This window comes from Labrus mixtus, chromosome 10 (genome assembly GCF_963584025.1).
Source record: "Labrus mixtus chromosome 10, fLabMix1.1, whole genome shotgun sequence".
NCBI lineage: Eukaryota > Metazoa > Chordata > Actinopteri > Labriformes > Labridae > Labrus > Labrus mixtus.
This window is the reverse complement of record NC_083621.1, coordinates 6,697,516-6,721,581: the sequence shown is the minus strand read 5'-3', so window position 1 is coordinate 6,721,581 and position 24,066 is coordinate 6,697,516. Positions and strand designations below refer to the sequence as shown.

The following is a 24,066-nucleotide window of genomic DNA, read 5'->3' as shown; positions in this document are numbered from 1 at the left end:
GTGACAGGCTTATGATCTGGGTAAGCAACCTTAAAATTACACAGAGCAATATACAGAAAAATAAAACAAAACACTGACGAGTGATTTATGCTACAGCATTTATCTGTGACAGGGATGTGCCTTGTTAACCATTCTACCTGTGCTTTTATTGCATGCTGTGTATAACACACGTGTTCTGTGTTTCTCGCAAACTAGTTATACAGGTTTTGAAACCAGCAGGCAGCACCTTCTGCACATAATAAGTCAACACAGATAAGTTGTGTTAAACAGCAATACAAAAAATAACATTTAAGTCACAGTTTTCTGTACTTAATGCAAATTGTCTGTGTTTAAAACATATGCATTTGTATAGCATTACTAAATTACGTAATTTAGCATGTTCCAATTATTTGTTATGAATATATTTTTTTCTGTTATTATATTACAAGCGGAAAGCTGTTTTTTCTTGTCTTTGTCATTAGGGAAATTGAATGGCTCACATTTAAATCAATCCATATTTAAGTTATTCAACTATCTAGAAGAGATTTAAATGTTGTTTGCAAATGTTTCGAGATGTTTGTCCTGCAGTGCAGTGGAGTGAATTAGATTAAGTTCTAGTAGGCTACTTAGGCTATCTTAAACGGAATCACTGGTAATCGTCGTTAAGGACAGAAGATTTATTGGGGTTTACAGTTTTACTGCGGCAAATTATGTCGTTTCCCTCCTGCGTTGAAGTTTGAAAAGATGGAAGAAATATTCACAAGAATCTCGACAGGATTAGAGTTGTAAACCAGCGGCACCCAATGGCCACAGCATAGACTACAAAGAGATGTTGTTGCAGTACCTTGTGTTTCCTGAGGGAGGCGCCAAATAACAGAGAAAATACAGTCCGTGGAGATATCTCGTAGGGGGAGGGGCGAGTGCTGCTGCAGGTCTGCTTATTGGCCTAACTAAAGACCATCAACAAGCTAGTTAGCAGTAATGAACGCTAACGACGATGCTGCTCCAGCAACATGGAAATATGGACTAGCTGAATGAGACTCACTGAGCTGCTTCGACAATCATTATCAAGCTTCGGACTAGGCAGTTCAGGGAGTTTGTAATTAGCTCGCTCCATTCATGCGGTCGTTGGTGCCCGGAGGAGTTTGAGCTCTTGGAGGCGGGCAAACCTCAGTCATCATCTCGCTGGGGACAACCAGGACAACACGGCTCACTCACCGGTACGATTGTTTTTGCTGATGGCAAGCTAACGAGGCTAACGTTGACCTAATGTACCTAATGTAGGACTGGAAATGCGATAACAAAGCTGCTTCATGCTCGAAGTCTGGAGGTAAATGTGAGTGTGTACAGCCATCCTCGGTCCTCTTATAACAGTAACATTAATTACAGTTGTGGAGTTAGCAGCGGTACTAGGAGAGAGAGAATTGATCAGCTTCATGTAAACACAAGTGAAGGTTTGAAGAAATCGGCGAGTCTGCTTCACCGGGCCAAAAAAACAAAAGATGTGCCTGAAGTGGAAACACTTTACTGTAAACATGCCTGTAATGTGTGAAGTTGTTGACAAGATAGAGCCCAAGCAATGCTGAAGTGTTCAGCAAAAATAACCAGAGTTTCCTTATGGTCCCTTTAAGCTTGAGCTCATGTTAATGTTATTGTTTGCTTTCCTGCTTCCGATAGAGTAGGAGCATGGTGGTCCCGGACAGTGCCAGTGTGGTCCCACAACCCGACCCTGGCAGTCCCAATGGCCTCCTGGAGAGCTCCAATCCTGGGTGCCAGGAGGAAGTGGACGGTGGTCCAGATCTGGCAGGGGTGGAGTTGGAGGAGGTCCGAAAGTTGCAGGAGCTAGTTCGGAGGTTGGAGGTCCAGAATGAGACCCTACGCACCAGGGGGAGCAAAACCATTATCCACAGAGGTTCCAGCGGGAACGGCAACCTCACAGCCGCTGTCAACATCAATGAGACGCAGGCCTGTGAAGGGATGACCAACTCCAACCTCAGATTGGAGCACAGTGGCAGCACAGACTTTGAGCTGTTGACCCCGCAGGACAGCAGCAGTGGAGAAGACATGTCCCCCCTGCCCATGGCTAACAGGCTGGAGGAAGTAGAAGAGGATGAAAAGGGTCCGTGTGGGGGCTTTCTCACCTTGACCTGCAGCAACGGAGGGGGAATGTCGCTGGGGCAAAGCCAGACGCCAGAGAGCCCCTCTCAGGGAAGTTACGAGTCAGAGACACTTGCAGAGAGCGACTCAGGGGTCGACCAAACCGCACTGGATGAGGTGGATGTCCTAGATTTGGAGGATGAGTGTGCAGAAATTGAGGACGAGGACAGTTGGTATGTTTCATCATCAATACTGCTTGTGTCCAATCCAACATGTGCTTTCTGTCATTACTAGACTAACTAGTGTGTTGCGTTTACACTTTTGCAGATATGAGAGAGATACCAAGCTCTCTTCATCATATGAGTTAGCTTCAGGGGAAATTTGTCTCAACACAAACTAGAGGGATGCAACACTTAAAGTTTGCATTTTCCATTCCCTTGTGTATAGATAGAGGAGTCCCTTTAGCCATATGAGTCACATTTGCTTTTCTTTCTTTTTTTAACCTCTGATTTGAAAGTGTGCTAGTCCCCCTCAGGGCAGTGACTGTGTGCTTTACTGTAGCTTTAGATTATTTGGATTTAAAGTTAGACTTATTTTGAGCAAGATAGAAACTGCATTATTTTCCCTTGTTGCAGCCTTGTTCAGCTGCAACAACCATTTGAATCCGTAACTCTGAATTTTTATCGTAATAAGGAGTAAATGAGTTAGGTATGGAGCAAAAGACAGCGACGCGACACCAGGGCGGACAAAGAAAGGGCAGGTCGCAAAAGTAAATAATTTCAGAAGCAGTGTGAGGTTGTTGGTTGTCTGCTGATCTCGACTTGGTAAACATGAGGCATGAATGATCATAACCTGTTTGCCAGGTTGTGATGAACAGCAATAATTCCCTTTCATGCCAACAAGTCTAGGAATACTAATGCTCCAGGCAGAGGCTGTGTTATATTTCAGAAAAGTAGTATATTAATAATGATTGTTTTTAAGTTTCGCTTGACTCAGCATTTATTTGCATTCTCTAAGCCTTGGTACAAAATGAGCTGAGGATCAACTAAGCTACTTTTGCATTAGTTCTCCTGAAGGCAGGTTATGTTGTTTAGAAACAATTTGAACTCATTTCCTCATTGAATTGTCAGAATATATTCAACAAAACAAACATTACAGAGGGGCTGTAACTGATAACTTGTGTTTTTGTGTTTGAGATCACTCCAGCTAGTTTGTTTAAATGTCTTTGCTTTTAACAGGAACCATGTTGTGTTCCTGATGCCTACTTTAGTCCAAGAGCTTAACAGGCAGACCATTCATGACTTATTTTCAGTTCCCCATCATTAGCCATACCATATGTGCTTTGTGAGGTTATCATAGCCAAAACATGTTGTAATCCCAGCGGCAACATAATCTGATCTGCTCTGGGCTGGATGCTGCCGCATGGCTAAACTGCTTTGGGTGGGATTGCACAGCATGTGATCAGAGGCCCCCCTGTTGTGTGAGCTGCATGACACACAGACAGAAACTCCAGAACTAAGAGCAATAGAGAGATCTGTTTTTATTCTTAATTAGATTTGGCAGGTAATATACCTTTAACATCAAGTCAAAATTACAGGATGAATGTCTACCTTGTTCTTAAATTGGGCCTATTTTCCTCCTGGATCTTTGTTTACCTATTGAAATGTGGCTTATTGAACTCTTAAGCTTAGCAAAAAGCCAATTACATTCTTAACACAGACTCGAACCTCCTAGTTTAAAACTGAAAGCAAGAAACATATTACAACAATATGGGAATGATTTAAATGATTAAAGAAATACTGTAAGAGTTAATATTAATATAATAATGTTGAATCTACCAAGTTGTCCCACACATATGCTTTGATTACCAATTTAATACTATTTTTATTGTATTAATAATAAATCAGTTATGAGATATCAGGTGAGAAATAGCAAATTAGCAAGAGTAAAATGTTCTTTTAAATCTTTTAAATAAATGAACACATTTTTACAACCAACCGGGGATGTAGCTCCATTTTTTTTCCCTCTTGAGTGTGAATATTGTACGGAGGCTGCTTTTAAAATCACCAGATCCCTTTGCCACATAGATTTATGTTTGGTTTGATATGTTTATTGGTTAGGTTTGGTTTTAATGGAACTGCTGATGCAGACCTGTTTCTTGTGTGAATGGCAACAGCCTGGTGAAAACCTGTGACCAAAACTCACGTGTGAATGGATCAACCTCAAGCAGCCTGCACGTCATTATTCCACATCAAACACAGAAACCCTGTGTATGAAAGAAGTAGTCTCTCACACACTCTCACACACACACACACACACACACACACACACACACACACACACACACACACACACACACACACACAGGAAAGATTTGCTCCATGGACGGATGTGTGGCCTGAATTTTGCTCCCTGTATTGTTGCCCGTTTCAGTGGGAAATGGGTGCTTTTGTGTTTGTCCAATGGGAGGATGATTTGTAGTTGATTGGTAAAGAACCGGTCAGTCAGCGTCTTTTGTGAATCCAACTCAAAAGATCAGCCCATGTGATCACCCGTTCAAAGCGTATGGGCAACTCAACACTTGACACATCTCGGAGTTGGATTTGGAAACACAAAGTCAAGTTTTGATTTTGTCAGGTGTCGTGTGGCTTCATAAAAACCCACTGGGTAGATTTGATGGAAAGGTTTTTCTGCTTTGCAAGTTAAAATGAAGCCATATTTGAATTCTGATACTACATTTGAACTGTCTGACTAGGATAACAATCATTTTCATCCAAAACAGGATTATTGCATTTCTACAGGCAGTCATAGTGCAGCAGACTCAGGCTGTGATAAGGATGTTTAAAAGGTGCATCAGTTTTGACTCACTCTGTTTGATCTGATATCATTCTTTAACGTGTTTAAACAGCCTGCTTGTTTGTGTGGTGCTAAGCTGCCTTAACTAAGCATTTAGTTGCTGGGTGCTAGTGCCGCCCATGCTCAGTCATGCCTATGATTTACAAGATGAAAAACATTCAGACTGTGCATGGCATGCTCAAATCTATTGGACGCATACCATTGAGGCCAGTAGTCCACACTAATCTTTGGCTTGTATTTATTCCAATCTTTTGCTCTGCAGCTACCGACACTTCTGACTAGAGTGTTTAACAAAAAGTAGATTAGGTTTGAGCCCTGAGCTGCAGTCACCCAACCTCAGTTTCCCCGAAACCTGTATTACTCTTCCAATCCGTTTTACTTGTTGGAATTGCCCTCGTTTCCTCTCTTCATTTTTTTTTCTTTCCCCACCTACAGGTTGTACGTGTCACCCAAAAAGCAAGTGGCAGATCAAGGCCCAGAGTCTCCATTGAAGTGGTGTCGGCAGGCTCTCGACCACCGCAGTCCAGAGACGGAAATGGCTTGTCGGACCCTTATCAGCCGCTTGGACCAATGTATGCACTAAATCAGTGGTTCTCAACTAGTATGGCCTCAGGACCCGCCATCAAAAATCACCACCCAATTTTCTAAAATTTTTAAACCAATCAGAGTTATTTAAAGAAAATTTGTGTTGTATAGACTTCAGATGGTACAAAACATGTGACAGAGCAAAGGAACAAAACAAATATGTTTAAAAAGCACTTCACAGACTATTGACACAATGTTCTTCCAAGCACATATTCGCAACCCACTGAAAACGGCCCCGCGACTCACTTTTGGGTCCCGAACCATCAGTTGAGAACCACTGCACTAAATTAAAGAATACATTCATTTTCACATGAGACGCTTTGAAATACAGCAGGCAAAATATTTGATTATTAGATTTTCTATTCTTTCCCTTTATAAATGGAACACTTTTTTGAATCTGAAGATCTTTGAGTCACATGTCGGTGCCACAGGGTGAGAGTCTTAACGCCTGCTGTGAATCGTGCCGCTGTGCTCTTATTTACTGCTCACCTCCTCTTTGTGTGTGCACAGTTCTGTGTGTGTTTTAGTCCTAAGACAAAGCCAGAGTGATGTGTACATGGCGTGTATGCCTCTTATGTGTGGACAGAAGTTTGTGTCCGATCCAACAGATCACATATATTATTCATCCCGCCCACTTCTCTGGCTTCTTGCAAACTGCAGAACCTGAACGCCAACGCTATTCACACCGAGACTGGAAGCAATATGCAGACACTGTATGGTTAGCTATCAAGCTTTCTAAATGAACTTATTTTATAACTTCATTATGAATGAAAATGGTGCTTTGGTTTGACTTTATAACTTTTGCTTGAAAATTACATCAAAAAGTAGACGGGTGTCTTTTATTTAAAACGTGATTTGACTTATTCTTTCAGAATTTTTTGTGGGAAAACGGCTCTGCACTTACAAAAGTTTCTCCTTCAGTGATTCAATTCTTTCTTTTCAGAATGTGTTGACACATTTGCAACCTCTCATTGCATCAGTCCACTGTGTTTACCTTGATTTAAATCACGCGCAAATGACATCCTGCTGCTGCAATATAATCACACACACCTCTCCACACATCAGTTTGGTTTGTTCTAACTCTCCTCTGTATGCTAGACACAAAACTACCAGAGCTCATAAAGCCTGAGGATCACATCCTTCTGCTGTACCGTTTAAAAGAAGCACAGTGGCTTTTTTGGTTTTAAAAATGTGATAATACTATGGCACATTCTCAGATCAAAAATGTCTTATTGCAACTGGTTGGACAAAAGAATCCACGTTTCATGACAGCCCCATAAAATACCTTTTATCTCAGTCTGTAAAAGATTAGGAAATTATTTTTTTGTACTTTTGATGACATTTTTTATGTGAAATGCAGTCAAAATAATATTGGATGTTATGGTGTTAAACTGCTTCACAATTGTTTTTGTCACTGTTTAGGCCTGCACCATCTGTTTCTAGCTACACTTGTTCAATGGTGCACATTTACATTGTGTCCTTCTGTAACAACCCCGACAACAACCCAGAGATGTTGATTCTCCTTTCATTTGGCCCATTGTTGTACAGCAGTGAGACCAGTTATTTATTAATCACCACATCCTGGGATCCACCCTGACCCTGCCCTTTGTGTTGCCACACCTTCGTAAAACAAAGGAGCCGCCCAAAAAGGCAATTCGACCACAACTAACCACTCTGCATCTGTTGTTGCCTTTGTGTGATCAAAAAGGGACCATTGATGTACTTTCATTTGATCCAAACCAATGTTTGGCTCTTCTTCATGTCTCTTTCTATATGTCATCTCTTTCTTCTCTGATCACGTCCTTTCTCTCCTCTCCTGTTCCCTGCAGCGTCTCGATGGAGGAACATGTACAGTAGCCCGTCAGCAGAGGGAGGCTCAGCATCAGGCCTGATCTCTCCTGGGTACCACAAATCAACTAACAAATCCCTACTAACCTGTGGCAGCTCAGGTATGGCATGACATTAACACACTGTGCTCATCAATTTCTGCTCAACACGACAGTGGGGCTGACGTCAGTTATAATAAGGATGTAGGTCAGCTGATGTGTGTGTGTGTGTGTGTGTGTGTGTGTGTGCACCAATGCATCAACAATGTGACCTCTTGGGGATTCTGAATGGTAATTTGTGAAGACCTAAATGGCAGTCTGGCATGTTTTACCATGATAAACATGTGATGCGTATGCTGTTCTTTAATGTTCACCATTCAAAAGCAACAAATACTTATGTACTAATGTAGAAAATTATGGAAAGGAATAATTTACCCAAAAAGGGAAAAAGCAAGTCTGTACTTGGAGGCTAAATGCATGACAAATGTTGCTGATATTCACCACAAACTGCATCCCTCAAGCTTTCCTTAGATCACGACAAGAACCATTATAGATCTGTTATAGATTCATCAAGAAAACTAACAGATGTAATCTCACTCTTGTTAGCTTTGCTTGAGTTCGTCTGCTTTTTTTTTTCAAATGAGTGGGCATAATGTGTGCCTTGCAGATATAAATAAACACTTATCATATTTAGGCTTTTGGTCATCAATGAAGAACAGCATATGACATTTTGACTGTAGGGCATAGAAATCATGTGTTTTGAAGTTGTTTCACGATGCTTAGCTATCAAAAAAAAAAAAAGTATAATGTTGGTGATCTAACCCTGTGTTGGTCTTTGGTTTCTTTCCCTTGTATTTTATACCTCATTGTTGCACTTCCTGTGTACAGACCAACAATGCTAATGTCGTAGTGAAAGTATGTAACAATTCTTTGCATGGACTTGTAAATGCATTTGCTTGTGGGTGATGACTCTATCTAATCCTGGACTTTTTACATAACCAAATGCCCCTGGTTGATTATAGTCACTTCTGTTTGTGTCAGTCTAAGAGTTTGGGCTTGTATCAGACAGACATGCCTGGAAGGGTGACTTTGCATACAGCTTTCCTGCATCGTCAACAGACCGCTCTTTTTCTAGACCTATGTTGCTGGGCAGGGCTGGAGTGCAGTCCGGTGGAGAGTTGTGATTTCTAAATGCAGCAAATGTGATAATAAAACAAAGATTTCCCTCCTTAACCTCAAATATTGATGTAGTCGTATAACTAATATTCAGATCCACTGAGTGAATATTGAACTTCAATCTAAATGTATCCTGAAATGGGATAGCGCACAAGTGCTTTGTTTTAATATTTCTAGTCAGAAAGCCTCTGTTGAATTCTTTGTGTAGAATCTAGTCTTTGTGGCTTAGTCCAGTTAACACACCGTGTTTACTGGAGTGAGCAGCCAACATTAGGTCATCAACACATAGGTGATAGCCTAATGTTTGTCAAACTAATTAAATGGTATGAAAGGGGCCCTTTGATCAAGACAGAGCTTTACTTTGGCCTCATATTCCAATGTGTCTTATTGTATCAATTTGACCATTCTTTTAGTACTGACTTTTATTTGAGATTTGAAGGTGATTCTCTGCAACACAAACGGAGGCGACTCACAGAAACGCTGGGTAATGTAGTGACATTTGTCTAGTTAGTTGGCAATGTTATAACACATTTTTTTTTCTTTTTGTTTACAGGTGTCACTAGCATGCAGTCAGCGCTGAGCTCCCAGTCCTCTATAGACAGCGAGCTCAGCACATCAGATGACTCCATCTCTATGGGCTACAAGCTGCAGGACCTCACTGATGTCCAGATTATGGCTCGCCTGCAGGAAGAAAGTAAGTAAAGGTGTTGTGCACATGATATGCTGGAAGTCGCATATGATTATGTTCCCAAATTCTGAAAAATAGACTACTGGTATGTAGCTGATAAGGAAAACACCTGAACTAACACAGTTAGTATTAGTGAAACAACAAGTATTATGAGTACTATGTAACCTTTTTAATTTTTTTGTACCTATATGTGGATGTGCCTGCATTCGCTTGGCTCCCTGTTTATGCAGGTTTTTTTAACTTTATATTCTTGCTGTCAGGTCTGAGGCAGGATTATGCTTCCAGCTCAGCGTCTGTGTCACGCCGCAGCTCGACAGCCTCCCTGCAGTCCTTGCGCCGTGGTGGCACATACAGCGATCAGGAGTTTGACAGTTACAGCCTGGAGGACGAAGAGGACGAGTTTTGCTCCATGCCCCAGCGGCGACATCGCTTCACCCCTTCGCCATTAGGCTCACCCAGGTGCCTGTCTCCCTCCACCTCCAATCACGGTCAGGAATACAACAGCAGACTCGCTGCACCACGCACAAGAACACCCAGAAGATCTCTCCAGGGCCCAAGTGCAGAGCTGCTGAAATTTGCCAAGAGTGAGGGTAGGCTATGACAATTTATAATTCAGCTTCAATTGCTTAGGTCAAGATCAGAGTGACCACCACAGAGATTCTTGTTTGAATCTAGGCTGTATAAGACACACATGATGATGTCGCTAAATCCGTTTGTATGTGTGGTTCCAGAGGAGTTGAGGCACAGCATGCCTAATTTGGCCCCCCGCACCAGCCTACGTTCCCTGGAGGCAGTCAGAAACAGCCGCAGCATGGAGGCTAACCTCCAGAGCTCTGGCAACCGCATGTCCCGCCTTCCACACTCCCCCTCCACAGGTAACCCTACCCACTTCACCTGGTCTGCACCATTCCTCTGACATAACACATGCTTTTTCCCTGCCATCAGCCCATTGAATTCTCACTCTTATCCTACCACCTCCTAACCTCTCAATGACTACAGCAAATAATTGGGAAGATTTTTAGGCACTGATGAAGCTTACATCTTTCATGTGGCCACGAGTGACATGATACTCACTGTTTTCGATAGTTGCTCACTCTTCCACAGGTTTGCAGAGGACAGCACTGAACCAGAAAAGGCAGTTTGGGGAGAGTCAGAGAGTCAGTAATTAATTCTGCATGTTAGTAAGTTATTAAGGATGCATGCAAGGAGTTTTGTTGCTTACTCAGAGTGTGTGCACTTCTTCATAAACAAATTTGACCCATAATAAACCAGCAAACAACTATAACTTATATAATGTAAATGTGATTGTGCATAGATTAAAAAAATCCAGATTTTTTACAGGAAGACAAAAGTAGGGAAGTTTTCATACTGCTACTCTCTTCCAAAAAAGGTTTAATATCACCAGTTACATCGTAACAGGGCTACTGATCTAACCGACAGTCTAATTCTTCCCAACCCCACATTTTGCCCTACTTCTTTCCCGACCATGTATCTTTCCTGATGTACCCCAGATGTTGTACAGGTAACTCTCCTTTTACTTACCCGCTACATGATGACTCCATTCCTTTGCAGTAATCCAGCACTGCTACCTCACAGGTTTGCCTTCAACTCCTACAAGCCACAAGAGGAGTTATCTGATATTTAAAGTGGTCTTAAAAAGCAGTCTTTGGTTGAGATTCTGTTTTACCACTTTGCTTTTCTTCCACCTAAGGGATGGCTTCTAGTCGGCTGCGTAGCAATGGTCAGTCCCCTCTCTCCCTGCGGGCTCCAGTTAAAGCCGTCACTCCCATGGCAGCTGGTCGTCAGGCTTCCAGGGGTCTGCCAGTTGTTCAAGCACCACCTGCAGAAAGGGGCCGCAGGGTCCAGTCCCCGGGGTCTGCCAACAGTGGAGCCTACATACCTGGAAGGGCCTCCACTGGGGCGGGGAGACCTGCGGTGGGCCGAGGACAGGCTGCACCATCAGCATCCACCAGGAGTAAACTTTCACAGCCTACGAGGAGGTGAGCACCTAAATGGTAATGTTAAATAGTAGAGAAATGTTCATTTTAATCATTTCTGCTAGTTTGAAATCATTCAATTTGGATGTTTGGATTCCCCTGTGAGAGGAAACTATCTTCCTGTTTCATTAATAGGTCTTTGGGAATGACCAAAATCTCAGATGAATCCTGGAAAGATGGCTGTTACTGAGTCTGGCCTGTGATGAAGGATGTTCACTGCTTCAACCCTCACCTGACCTCTCCCCACCTTGCCTCTTATAGTACAAAAAGACTCACAAATGTGTTGTACAACCTTTTGGTCCCCTATTTCAAACTGGGCTGCACTGGATTCGTACTTGAAACTCATCTCTTCCCCTTGCATGAAGTATTGTCAACCCACACAGAGACCACAGGATGTGTAGGCAGACAAGACGGCACATGTGCACACTCCACTCGTGTTGGACCAATTGAGAGCTTCCAGAAGATTCGTTTGTGTCAATTTTACTTATTTTTCTATGGTGATCGTGAGAAACCCCTGGAATATCAAGAGTTGTAGTACTGTTCTGTTGGTGTAAATCATATGAAGACAATTTAAATGAAGATATTGTTGGTTTGTTCCTTTTTTTTCCATTGTGAATTACAACTAGATGAAGGTGCTGAGTGCTGCATGCTTAGTTTTGTTATCTTAACATTACAGCCTATCGATCATTACATAACTGCAATACGACAAATCCCCCATGTGTCCCAAATGATCTGTGTGAATTTATGAATGTTGGATTGATTCATAGTGAAATTTTCTTAAGGTTTGTGTTGTATTTGTGCTTTGCTATTTGAATACACACCAATTCAAGTCCTGTAAACCACACTGCCCTTATAAATAATACAAAAAAAACTATGGTTTGTGCCAAGGTGCGTTTTCAGCTGCAACACTCTTTCTAATTCCAGAAGTAATCTTGATTCATGAAAGCTATTGTAATGGTACTGTATTTTCCAGGCATTTCTACTGCATATCTAGTGGTGGTTTCAAGTGTTTTCTTTTGCATACCACTGTAAAAAAAAAAAAGAAGAAAAGAAAATGTTTATGCACGAAGGCCACTGCCTTAGACAGCTATGCACCCTGATGCAGAGTGCCTCTGAAAATTAAATGCTGTTGAGAAAATTAATATTAAAGTCTACTCTGAAACTGTATTGCAGTATTACTGTTTATTTTTTAGCAAATTAATGCACAAATCGTGGTGTTTTTTCATCAAAGGCTAATTAGTCACACTGTGGTGCATCTGCAGCATTTCCTGCGTGTATTTGCAAACGCTTCTCAACTGTGTGCTGCTTGACGCTACCCACCCCCATGTGACAAAATGGCCTACAGGCCTCATCTGCGCATACAAAGTCTGCAAGCGCAGTCTGCAATAAGATTTCAAAAAAAAAAAAAAATCATAATCTGATAAAAGATCAATGTTGTGTCTCAGAGCCGCCCGCAAATACGGTCCCGTTTAGAGAATGTCAGTGTAATGTAACTCTGCTCTCATATGCATGACGCAAATAGTAAGGGATCAGCGGTAAACGAGGCCACGCATTGTCTGCCCCCCGCCCTCCCTCTGCTTGTCAGGAAGCAAGCTGATTGGCCGAGGCCTAGCAAAGGGTGCCCGGGGATCCAAAACTGCAGGCCGCACTTAGCTTACCGTCAAAAATAAACCAAAACAATAACAGACAAAACTGAGAAGAGGGAGATACACCGATAGAGTCAGAAGACGACGTATTCAGGTAAAATTATTTTGAATCAGTCAGTAGTGTAGGTGGAATTAGACACAAAGGCCCAGTCGGCCGTAGCGGGCCTCTTTCATCCTTTTCGAAAAACAACATGGAAGATAATGCGGCACAAGCTGCACCTGTTAGCTTAGCAAGCTAGCTAGCCGAATGGACGGTCGTCGTCGCACATACTCAAGAAACACGCTAGAGTATAATCGCTATACACACATCGGTTTATTGTGTTGGATAAAAATCTTTACTTATATTGTTTCGTCGTGTGAAATAAGAGTTTCAGACGACGAAATTATATGGGTTGTCGCATCCCTTGGGTTAGCTTATGTGCTAAAACAAAATGGCGTTGAGGGTAGAAGCCCTAGCTCTCCTGCTAGTTAGCTCCAGTGGGTGGAGGGCGGTAGCCGCGCAAAGAATGCATTGCATAATGTCTGCGGTACTTTCATTGGCGGCCATAAATTCCGAGCCTGTGTAGTTTAATATAAACAGTGCCTATTTAACAAGACCTATTTTAAATTGATAACGCTGTAAGCAAAGTGCCCAGATTGATTTTTAAACGATTTATCTATGGAAGTCAGGGACGCCATAACAGACCACTGCAGATATGTTGGAAAAAGTCATGTGATGACATTTATTTTCCTCCTACATAAACAAGTAGAGGGCTCATTTTTTTAAAAAGAGCTGTTAAAGTTGCTGTCGCGGTACTGGTCGTCCTAATGCAAACTGGGCGGGTCAGCCCTTTGTTTCAGCGGGGCTTCCTGCAGCCATCACACCAGCTTCAGGTGTAAAGCTCCATGTCGGTAGGTTGAGGCAGGCTGTAGTACTCTTCTCGGGCAATGGATGGAGCCAGTGGTCAAAAAAAACAACTGCAGTCCTCAATGTACACATTTTGTTTTTAAAATCTTTGAAGTGATTTATGGCCTGTTCTCCAGTTAGTTTTCATTGTTTTCTTTGTTTGTTTTTTTTATAGGGGGGATTAATAACCTTGATGAGAGGAATCACATCAACTATCTAATGGGTTTTATTCTAAGCGTTTGTCATCAAATGTGAAGGTATGTATCAAAACAGGCCACTGAGGTCCAATGTCCATTTTTGCATTCACTTTCATTCTAATGGTGCAAACTGACAAAGTGAACGTAAAGAGCTAACACAGCATGCAATTTTCAGTCATTTTTCTGAGTGAAGACATGGATCAAGGAGGAGGGGTGTTGGAGCTTCACACTCAGGAGCTGAAGATGCCCCATGCTATGATCATGCAAGACTTTGGTAGGTGGTCAAGTAATATATGGTTATAATCATACTTTCCACAAGTATTTTAATGCCAATATGCAAAATACAATCGAAGGCGAAATACCTCTTAAGTGAAAAGATTAAGCTCAGCGCTCTAAAATATGTCATCTGACATTTCTCACTTGTGCAATTACTATTTAGAATATTCGATTAATGGCATAGATGAAGCAAGAAGGTGATACACTCTCAAACGTGTGCAAAGATGCCAAGACATCTTTTGTGTAGTTCCAAAAGCTAGAATGACTTAAATTTGGGCATTTATTATCATTTAGTAGCTTGAAACCTTTAGTCATGTACCTGTCTCTGTCTTGTGTTTACAGTTGCTGGCATGGGGGGTCTTGCCCATATTGACGGGGAGCACATTGTGGTGTCTGTGCCCGAGGGTATGCTTCTGTCTGATGTGATGACGGATGACGGCATCCTCCTGGAACATGAACTTGAGGTGGAAGGCCTAGAAACTCAGGTGGTTCATGGACTGGAGACTGAGGTTGTGGAAGGACTGGAGACTGAAGTGGTGGAAAGCTTACATGCAGACGTCGAGGGCTTGGAGGCAGAAGTGGTCGAGGAGCTACAGACACATGTTGTAGAGCTGGAGGCTCAGGTTGTTGAGGACCTTGAGGCAGAGGTGGAAGTGGAGGGTCTCGAAGCAGAGGTGGTTGAAGGCCTGGAAACCGAAGTAGATGTTGAGGATCTTGAGGCTCACGTTGTTGAGGGGCTTGAGGAGGAGGTGGAAGTGGAGGGTTTAGAAGCTGAGGTTGTGGAGGGTCTAGAAGTAGATGTAGAAAGTCTTCAATCTCAAGTAGTGGAGGACCATGAAATGACCACTGAAGACATAGTTTCCTCACAACACAGCGTGATTATGCCTGAGAATATTCTGGGCACAGAGGTCGCGATAGAGGAAACACTGGATCCCCATCATCACCATCATGTCCTCACTTCAGACCTCATCCAGGACTCAAACCACCACCACGATGACATGCCAGACCAGGTGTTTGTGGCAGAGCTTCTGTCTGAGCACCAGGACAATACACTGGACCATCAGCTTGTATCAGAAGGTTTGATGGTGACGGAAGCTAATGCTGAGACAATAATCCATGAGCAGCTGCCAACAGAGGCTGTTCCCTTGCAGACAGATGAGGACGATGATGCAAGAAGCAGTTCGGAGGATTACCTCATGATCTCCTGTAAGACAGTTTTTCTTATGAATTCATAGCAAACTACATTTGTGTAAGTGCATGTTTTATTACTCCACATGTTTGATAACCAAAACGTATTGTGTTACTGTAGTAGATGAGGTGGGAGAGAAGCTGGACATTGGAGATACTCCCCTTGAGATCAGCACTGAGGTGATGGAAGACAAGGAATCTAAAGAGGACGACGGCTCCGAGGTCATCAAAGTCTACATCTTCAAAGCTGAAGCAGATGATGATCTAGGTAATTAACTAATTCACATCTACAAAATTTAAACTTAGATTATTTTCTTGTAAATTACATTGTAAAAAACATTAGGCTTGTTTTTTCAGGAGGAACCGAGGTCATAACAGAGGATGATTACCAGAATGGCCATCCTGACCTTGAAGCTGCATCATCAGGCAGACTCGGAGTTGGCCGTGACAAGATGGTGTACATGGCAGTCAAGAACCATCCAAAAGAAGAAGAGGATGATGAGGATGACAGTGATGAGGATGACGATGATGACATTAGTATGTTCCTCTGTGAACTAAAAATTAGTCAATTTTGTCAGACATGTTTTTGACTTGTTCTCAGTAAGAGAGTGTCAAACTGGAGAGATTAGTCAGAGGAGGCTGAAGTGCGTCCATCTTAGTTTTAGATTTCTTTTGCCTATGTCTTGGCAGTTGTAAAACAAATATGATACTTCAAAACAGAAAACTCTTTGAAACAAACCCTTTGTATCGTGTCACAAAGAAAAGTTTCACATCCTGTTGATAAAGTAATCTGTCTGTGCAGGTAACACAATTGATCAGGTGAAGAATGGAGCCTCAACACCATTTTTGCAAATCCGAGAAGGGCTCAGTGCTAACCGTACAATCAAACCAAAACCTAAGAAAAAGAAGAAAGGAGATACACGGCAGTGTCAGACTGGTATGAACAGCATTCAATCTTGTGATGTTCGGCCTTTTGTTTGTGTTGAATCAGGTGATTTGTTTAATTTGACAATAAGCACATTCCATTGATTTTGTTAAACATTTGTTCATTATAACTTATTTTATATCAATCATTTCTTCCAGCTGTGATCATTGGACCAGATGGAATGCCTTTGACCGTCTACCCCTGTCACATATGTGGAAAGAAGTTTCGCTCACGGGGCTTCCTCAAATGCCACATGAAGAACCACCCGGACCACCTGCTCAAGAAGAAGTACCAATGTACAGACTGTGACTTCACCACCAACAAGAAGGTCAGTTTCCACAACCACTTGGAGAGTCATAAGCTGCTGAGTCACAACTGTGAGCGCTCTCCAGAATACACAGAGTACACACGGCGTTACCATGAGTCCAGCCCCCTGGGCTCTGACAAGCTCATCGTCAAAGACAGAGAGCCCAAACTGCATCACTGCAAGTACTGCGATTATGAGACGGCAGAACAGGGTCTGCTCAACCGTCACCTGCTGGCTGTGCACAGTAAGAACTTTGCTCATGTGTGTGTTGAGTGTGCCAAAGGTTTTCGCCATCCATCAGAGCTGAAGAAACACATGCGGACCCACACAGGTGAGAAGCCCTACCACTGCCCGCACTGCGAGTTCCGCTGTGCAGATCAGTCCAACCTAAAGACTCACATTAAGAGCAAGCACGGTGCAGATCTGCCATTCAAATGCAGCCACTGTCCTCAAGCTTATGCAGATGCACGGGAACTCCAGCGTCACATAGAGATGGTGCAAGGCCACAAGACCCACCAGTGCCCACACTGTGAGCACAAGAGCACCAACTCCAGTGACCTGAAACGACACATTATCTCTGTACACACCAAGGACTTCCCTCATCAGTGTGATGTGTGTGAGAAAGGCTTTCACAGGCCCTCAGAGTTGAAGAAACATGCAGAAACGCACAAGGGGAACAAGGTGCACCAGTGCCGGCATTGTAACTTCAACGCCCCAGACACCTTCACCTTGAGTCGCCACATCCTGTCCTTGCACACAAAGGACCTCCCTTTTAAATGCAAGCGTTGCCGGCGAGGCTTCCGACAGCCTGCTGAGTTGAAGAAGCACATGAAGACACACAGTGGTAGAAAGGTCTATCAGTGCCAGTATTGTGAGTATAACAGTACAGACGCTTCTGGCTTCAAACGCCATGTTATCTCCATTCACACCAAGGACTACCCCCACCGCTGCGACTACTGCACGAAGGGCTTTAGGAGGCCTTCGGAGAAGAGCCAGCACATAGCCAGGCATCATAAAGACATGTTGATGTAATGTCATCGCACACAAAAACACACTCCTCTCCCAATTTAATCTGTTTCACACACCCACAGGTGATTTTAGTGTATTGACAAAGAAATGGTGTATTTTGGCTGTTGAATGACACCATTATAATTGCCATTCTGTGTTGTAATGGGCGTAAACCTCCTCCCTCCAGGGGTATGAAACAACACATTTTAGATGGGGTTGAAATCTAAAAAAGGACTGTGTACACTGAGCAGGACATCTGTAAATTGTGTTTTGTTTTGTTTCAGAAAATCACATATGAACATATATTCAGGGTCTCAAATGTCTATATTTTTATACCCACTCAGCTGAAATGCTGCAAGATGACTGTGTCCTGTAAAATAGAAAGTGTTGCTCCGTAAGCTTCATGCCACTTCTTCAGATTATGTGGAATGAGTACATGAGGAGTTTGCCTCCAACAGTACCAACAAGTATCTCTTTTCATTATTAACTAGCTTTTACCCTGATATTTGTTTTCAATGCCATCTGGTCTTAAAGGGGCAGGGACAATTATAAGTTCATTAATATGTTTTGAGTGATGATGACAAACATTCAGCACCTTAAGGAAATATATCAATAAATCAAACATTTGGACTTCCATCATTTTGGATTTTCCTCCCAAGCATGAACACTTGGAATACCATGAAGTTAATCATGTATAACATAGGCTTTATCCTCTTAAATATTTCTTCAAAGTTAAGTCAGCATTGTCTAACAAGAAGGATAAATGGTGCAGTTGGTATGATTGAAAAATATCCCTTTAGTGTGCACAACATGTGCGACAAAGAAATCTGGTTTGATAATGAACAGGTGTATCATAATATGAACTATACAGATGGTTGACTTCACGTTTGATAACCCTTGAAGTTGTGATACCTGACTGCCAGTGTAAGTTGCGTGTGTGTGTGTGTGTGTGTGTGTGTGATGTTATCTGTGACACAGATGTGATCTCTCAGCTAACCATTTGATTGCAATCATGCCTTACATCTGTTGGTCTTTGTCCCTTAAGCACTGATGAACACCGCTAATAAAAAAATAAGTGATTTTTAACTCTCAAACATGCTGTATCAATGCCATTCTCCCAGAGATTGTGTGTTTGAGTCAGTAGAAAGCACTTTATTAACCTTTTTTTAATATTTTAATTACATGTGTGACACACCCACACAACTATATATACATATATATAAATATAAAAAACCTAGATGATAAACAATTACAGAGCTTTGTGAGTTGGTAAAGGTGAGCATTGTTTTGAGTGTTATCGCTAGCTAATGAGCGTGATCCATCACTGCATCAGAACTGAATTGTGATTGAAAGTGGTGGGTGAAACCATTAGTTGTTTTGTTCTATGGATAAGTGATTGGGTTTTGTGTTTTGTTTGTGCTCACTAACAAGTTTCCCAGACCCTCGTCCTGCAGTCCCAAATAACCCGACCCATTATTCCCATCAAGTCAGTGGTCATCATATTGGCAGTAGTCTTTAAAGTATGCACATAAAGCTGTCTCCATGAAATTAATTGTGGTATATATTAAAAAATCCCTGCATTTCGTGTACCTTAGTCTATATTTTCTTTCAGTCTGATTGTGGATAAACTACTGGCGGGGAAGAACCAAAATAAACAATTATCTTTTTTACGCTTTTTGTCCTCTGTCCTAGAAAAATAAATCAACTATTATATGACATTAGAAAGACATAGTGCTTCATAGTATCACTAATGAACAGCTATTTGCATATAAATGTTGCAGGTTATAGTGTTCAGTTTTTTGCAATTCAATCTCAGTTGGTATTTAAATTGAAAAGAGGACAGGACTTACAGAGGGTTTACAGGGAAACCTTATTCAGGGAAGACATGTAGGATGTTACTAAAATATGGGAAATATCTCCCCTTTAGGGATATAGATACTCATTACTACTGCTTCCACAAGTGAAATTGCTTAAACCTTCTATGACTGGAAACTTAAAAGGTACCTTTATCCTTTTTTTGATGGTGTTGAAATTTATAGAAGAAATGGGGAAAAAATGGCCAACATTTCTCGGTGAACTGAATCCATACTTAATGCTCTAACATGCCGGTGTATGAAAGAGGGATTTGGATTTAAAGGATGCGCAGTCTGTTGTATTTCAGTCTGGAACTCAGCCATCATTTATATGGATGTTTAATAAAAATGGTTTGAGCCATCATGCACATGAACATATACATACAAAGCAGAAGAATATATAAAGAATACCTTTAAACTGACTCCAAATCATTCACAAATGAATTTTAATACTTGTTAGACAATTTGATCCTACTCAGATCTTTATCAATCGTAAGATAACAGGGGTTTCTCTTTTCAGAAACTTAAATTACCGGTAAGAGTTGTCATTTTACTAGATTGAATAAATACGTTCCACTACCTCAACAAAAAGAAACAGAAACTGACCACAAACTAGAAGCCAAAAAATGTTGAGCTTCATATGAGAAATAGCGATACATTTGTCAGTCGTTTTTGTTTTTTTAACTACCTTAGAGCTGTCTTGTATCATGGGAGGATATGATGGTAATATACTGTATTATGACAATCAAACTGGTTCATTAAATTGTGTAGATGTTATAATAGAGGTAAGTTACTGACTGTGTCTTAAATGAAGTGGAAAAAACTAATTGAATATAAAGGTTTGCATTAGTGAAAATTTGAATTTATTTATTTAATAGGGACAATGCAATTTAACATAATTTCAATACAAAGCATGAAACTGATGTGCTGCATAAAGAGTATATAGCTGTTGCTAATTTCCAACTCGTGTCCCCAGTTGGGCCTTTGTGTAAACAACAGATTAAAATGTACAACATTCAGTTACATAAAACCCCATAACACGATATGAGGATACATCAAAATACATGTACAACAATACAAATGCTATAAACCAGTTTAAAATAAAGTTTGAAGATATTAATTAAAAGTGGGTACAGCTCTGGCTTGCTTTGAGCCAGCATTTCACCTGTTTTGTAAAAGATTTTAAGTCGGACATTAATTTTATTTCAGGTGGTAAGGTGTTCCAGAGTTTGCAGCCTTTGATGGAGAAGGCTGATTGACCAAAACGTAGATCTACGATGTTGTACGCTACAGTCTCCATTCACAGTGCTCCTCGTTACCCTGTTTCCGTCCTGTTTTCGAACATATCTGGAGAGAGGTTCAGGGGCCAGATTGTTGATACATTTAAAAACAAGTTTGAGGAAACATAAGTGCATGAAGCTCTCAAAACTGAGTAGATTGTGTTTTTTCAGTATGTGACAGTGATGCCACCGGACAGGTTTTTTTGTCCATTATTTTCAGGGCCTGGTTGTACAGTGATGAGAGGTTTCTGATTGTAGAGGGTGAAGCTTGTGACCAAACTGTCATACAGTATGAGAAATGAGAGAAAATCATTGAATGCATGAACACCTATGCTGCTTGAGTTGGTATGTAGTGTCTTATTAATTTAAAGCAGTTCAGGTTGTTCTTGATTGTTTTTGTGATTTTATTTACGTGTTTATCAAACTTGAGTTGTGATTCCTAAGAACTTAAACTCACTAACTTCCTCTATTTCTCTATTCTGTATCTTAACGTTAAAACTTCCAGGGGAGCACTTTTTCCTAATGGAGAAACACATTGAAACTGTTTTACTCTGATTCAAAACAAGATGGTTGCATTCCAGCCACTGATGGACATTGCAAAGGTACTCAGTTAGGATCTCAGCCGCCTTGCTTGGTGACTTAGCAGGAGTATATATAACTGCATCATCTGCATAAAGCTGGAAGCCAGCTGCTGGACAGGATTTAGGCAAATCATTTATAAACAGACTGAAAAGCAAAGGGCCAAGAATTGACCCTTGGGGAATACCCATTTTATTGATTAAAGGAGAGGATTTTTCTTGGTCAACTTTCACACACTGCTCTCTATTCTGAAGGTAAGACTCAAACCAGTCAATTGATTTTTTCGAGAAATTGAAAGATGGTAACTTAGACAGGAGAATGTCATGGTTGACAGTGTCAAATGCCTTCTTTAAGTCAAGAAACACAGCTCCAACAACATAACCACCATCAAGTGAATGCTTTACATTCTCAATGAAAAAACAACAGTTTCTGTTGAATATTTTGGTCTGAAACCAAATTGTTGAGGATGTAAGAGTTGAAAAGGGTATGCGGGGGCAGCCAGCCCTCCTATTTGAAAGTCCTCTTTAATTTCATTAATGCGCTGTACATCTGTCAGAGTGTCTCCGACTCTGTCATTATTAAATAAACAACTGAGTGTTTTTTCCTCCACATAGAGACTCACGAGGGGATTTGATTCTCTCAACAAGATGTGTTGCAGGCGTCTGGTTTCCCCTTCATGTCACCTGTCTTGAAAGATGAATGATGCCTCGAACTGAGGGAAATGAGGCTGTGCATATGGGTTCACCACGAACACCTCAGAAAACGGATACCACAGTCTGTTCATTTTTTGTTGATCCCACAGAGCATGCCATAAATCAATAAATAGTGCAGCTGTCTGCAGTAAACGCTGAGAAAACAGGAAAACAACCTGTAAAATCTCCATAAATTACCCATTCTTCTAACCGCATGATCCAAGAATCCAGTAGAATATGTTATTTTGTTTTGAATACATAGATTATGCAGCAGCAATTCATTTTATGTTGATTTCTGAGTATATCTAACCACTGTCTCTTCTCCTGAGCCTCCTCTTTGCCTGCTTTGAATCATTAGAGCGTCAAGCACCCACACGGATACAGCTAACAGCCCCTGAAGGCCATCACGTTGATGAGAACTGACAGATATACACAGATAATCCGGCCGTTGCAGAAGGTCAAACTAATTTATTTGATGTAGTCATTTTGTCCATATTTCTGGGGATCAATGGGCTGTGGTCTGGATGTGATTAGAATGATGAAACTGGCAGTAAAAAAAATCAGGGTTGCATGCTGATGTGCAGGGATTTTAAATTTCAGTGACTAAAAAGGAGATCAATCATACACAAATGTTTGAGTGGTTGTATTGTTTTTGGTCACTGGTAGGGGTTCACAGTGGCATTAATCCCAAATATTCCATTGTAGTTCTGCATCAGAGCATATTCTTTTGGATATTTTGTTCTGGGCTGGATGAGAAATCCTAGTGTCTTGTAGCAGTTTGCACATTACACTAAATGGAATAATAAATAAAGCAAGGACAGTCAGATCCTGTGGTTGTGCACACATAACCATAGTGGTCCAATCCAGATTGTAGACGACAAGGCTTGAGGTGCTGCAAGCCAGCCTTGGCCCTCTCGGAAATCAGAACCAGGACATTTGGAGACGGGAAAAAATGACCTACTGATAACCCAGAGAAATGACTGTGAGGTGGACTACACATCATAAGAGAGACAAACAGAGAGAGAGAGAGGGTAGCTTATATTACCAGTACAGGTCAGTCTGACTCAGCCATGCTTCTCAATACTCTGTTAAACATTTTCACTACCTCAAGTTTAATTTGATGTATCTCAATCTGAAATGAAAAACTGTTTAAAACATAAGATCTCAGAAGTTCTACTGTATATTAGCTAGACATAAAATGTCACCAAAATCATTGAAAACTTTCTCAGCATGTGTGTTAAACCTTTACATCATAATTGTTCTTCATTTTTGATCAAGTCGTGTCGATATGAAACAGTATTTAGCATCAAACTATGAACATTGATAGTCAAACATCCAAGTAAAGTAACTATAAGAAACAAAGATTACAAAAGGAGAGAGCTTTAAATAGATACAAACTAGTAGGCTACTTGAACTTAATTCTGCATTATCATGGTCAGAATTAGTAGCTTGAAATGTTCTGTAAGAGAGAACAATCCCTCCTGAATATTCACTAGATGTCACTGTTCTCCCCTCCTTCTCGTACACACTCACTGCACTGATCTCTCAGAGTGTTCCCAAAAATAAATGCATGAAAATTAAATGCACTCATTTATAACTCAGTGGCTCGGATTTTATATGGGACTCCAGCAAAACAAGAATAGGCCGGTACTGTTGTTTGGTTCTTGGTTCTCTGCCAAAGAACTAATCAATCAGAGGAGCAAAAAGCACACAAACATGAAAGTGTGTTAAGAGTTGCATGTCCTCTATTGATCATGTGGATTTGTGAGTGGTAATCCCATAAATACATCGATACAACTGCAAAAATGTAACTCATTTTATTTAATTACGATCCAATGTATTCATTTAGGATCAACTTGTGAAATAAACCTCGAATATGATGACACACTTAACTTCCAAGGCGCGTTGTTTTAAGCAGGTACAGTATTGGACCTGTCCATTTACAGTGCAGGAGATCTGGATCTGGATCACGGCTGATGCGCGTCACCGCGTATGGGCGTGGCTAACCAGCTGAACAACGCTGTA

The 24,066-nt window shown here is 41.3% G+C and overlaps 2 protein-coding genes across 10 annotated transcripts; both read left to right on the top strand.

Annotated features, from left to right (window-relative positions):
- Positions 1-859: 859 nt before the first annotated feature.
- zgc:66447 (SLAIN motif-containing protein-like) lies at positions 860-12,371 on the top strand. 6 transcript variants are annotated; one of them, XM_061047775.1, is made up of 9 exons: positions 867-1,199; positions 1,662-2,309; positions 5,368-5,504; positions 7,347-7,466; positions 9,073-9,213; positions 9,468-9,797; positions 9,939-10,082; positions 10,919-11,207; positions 11,340-12,371. In XM_061047775.1, exons 2-9 carry the CDS (start codon positions 1,666-1,668, stop codon positions 11,392-11,394), a joined length of 1,860 nt encoding a protein of 619 aa, XP_060903758.1. In that variant the 5' UTR covers positions 867-1,199; positions 1,662-1,665; the 3' UTR covers positions 11,395-12,371. The 6 variants fall into 6 exon arrangements, with proteins under 6 accessions (XP_060903760.1, XP_060903758.1, XP_060903759.1 ...); XM_061047776.1 differs by having other exon boundaries at positions 1,657-2,309; positions 10,919-11,222; XM_061047772.1 differs by having other exon boundaries at positions 867-1,309; positions 1,657-2,309.
- A 384-nt stretch (positions 12,372-12,755) lies between these two features.
- Positions 12,756-19,305, top strand: znf711 (zinc finger protein 711). 4 transcript variants are annotated; one of them, XM_061047769.1, is made up of 8 exons: positions 12,756-12,944; positions 13,912-13,993; positions 14,109-14,207; positions 14,552-15,415; positions 15,522-15,665; positions 15,755-15,934; positions 16,200-16,388; positions 16,481-19,305. In XM_061047769.1, the coding sequence occupies exons 3-8, from the start codon at positions 14,129-14,131 to the stop codon at positions 17,659-17,661; spliced, it is 2,637 nt and encodes an 878-aa protein (XP_060903752.1). In that variant the 5' UTR covers positions 12,756-12,944; positions 13,912-13,993; positions 14,109-14,128; the 3' UTR covers positions 17,662-19,305. The 4 variants fall into 4 exon arrangements, with proteins under 4 accessions (XP_060903752.1, XP_060903753.1, XP_060903750.1 ...); XM_061047770.1 differs by having other exon boundaries at positions 12,759-12,944; positions 15,519-15,665; positions 16,200-16,334; XM_061047767.1 differs by having other exon boundaries at positions 12,760-12,944; positions 15,519-15,665.
- Positions 19,306-24,066: the final 4,761 nt, after the last annotated feature.

What these genes read in the sequence shown, in the direction of transcription:
- znf711 (XM_061047767.1), top strand. Translation starts at nt 14,129, where the DNA reads ATGGATCAAGGAGGAGGGGTGTTGGAGCTTCACACTCAGGAGCTGAAG. An exon ending in TATGATCATGCAAGACTTTG is followed by an intron (nt 14,208 to 14,551) that starts GTAGGTGGTCAA and finishes TTGTGTTTACAG; the next exon opens with TTGCTGGCATGGGGGGTCTT. An exon ending in GGATGACGATGATGACATTA is followed by an intron (nt 15,935 to 16,199) that starts GTATGTTCCTCT and finishes CTGTCTGTGCAG; the next exon opens with GTAACACAATTGATCAGGTG.
- zgc:66447 (XM_061047775.1), top strand. Translation starts at nt 1,666, where the DNA reads ATGGTGGTCCCGGACAGTGCCAGTGTGGTCCCACAACCCGACCCTGGC. An exon ending in ACTAACCTGTGGCAGCTCAG is followed by an intron (nt 7,467 to 9,072) that starts GTATGGCATGAC and finishes TTTTGTTTACAG; the next exon opens with GTGTCACTAGCATGCAGTCA. An exon ending in TCCACACTCCCCCTCCACAG is followed by an intron (nt 10,083 to 10,918) that starts GTAACCCTACCC and finishes CTTCCACCTAAG; the next exon opens with GGATGGCTTCTAGTCGGCTG.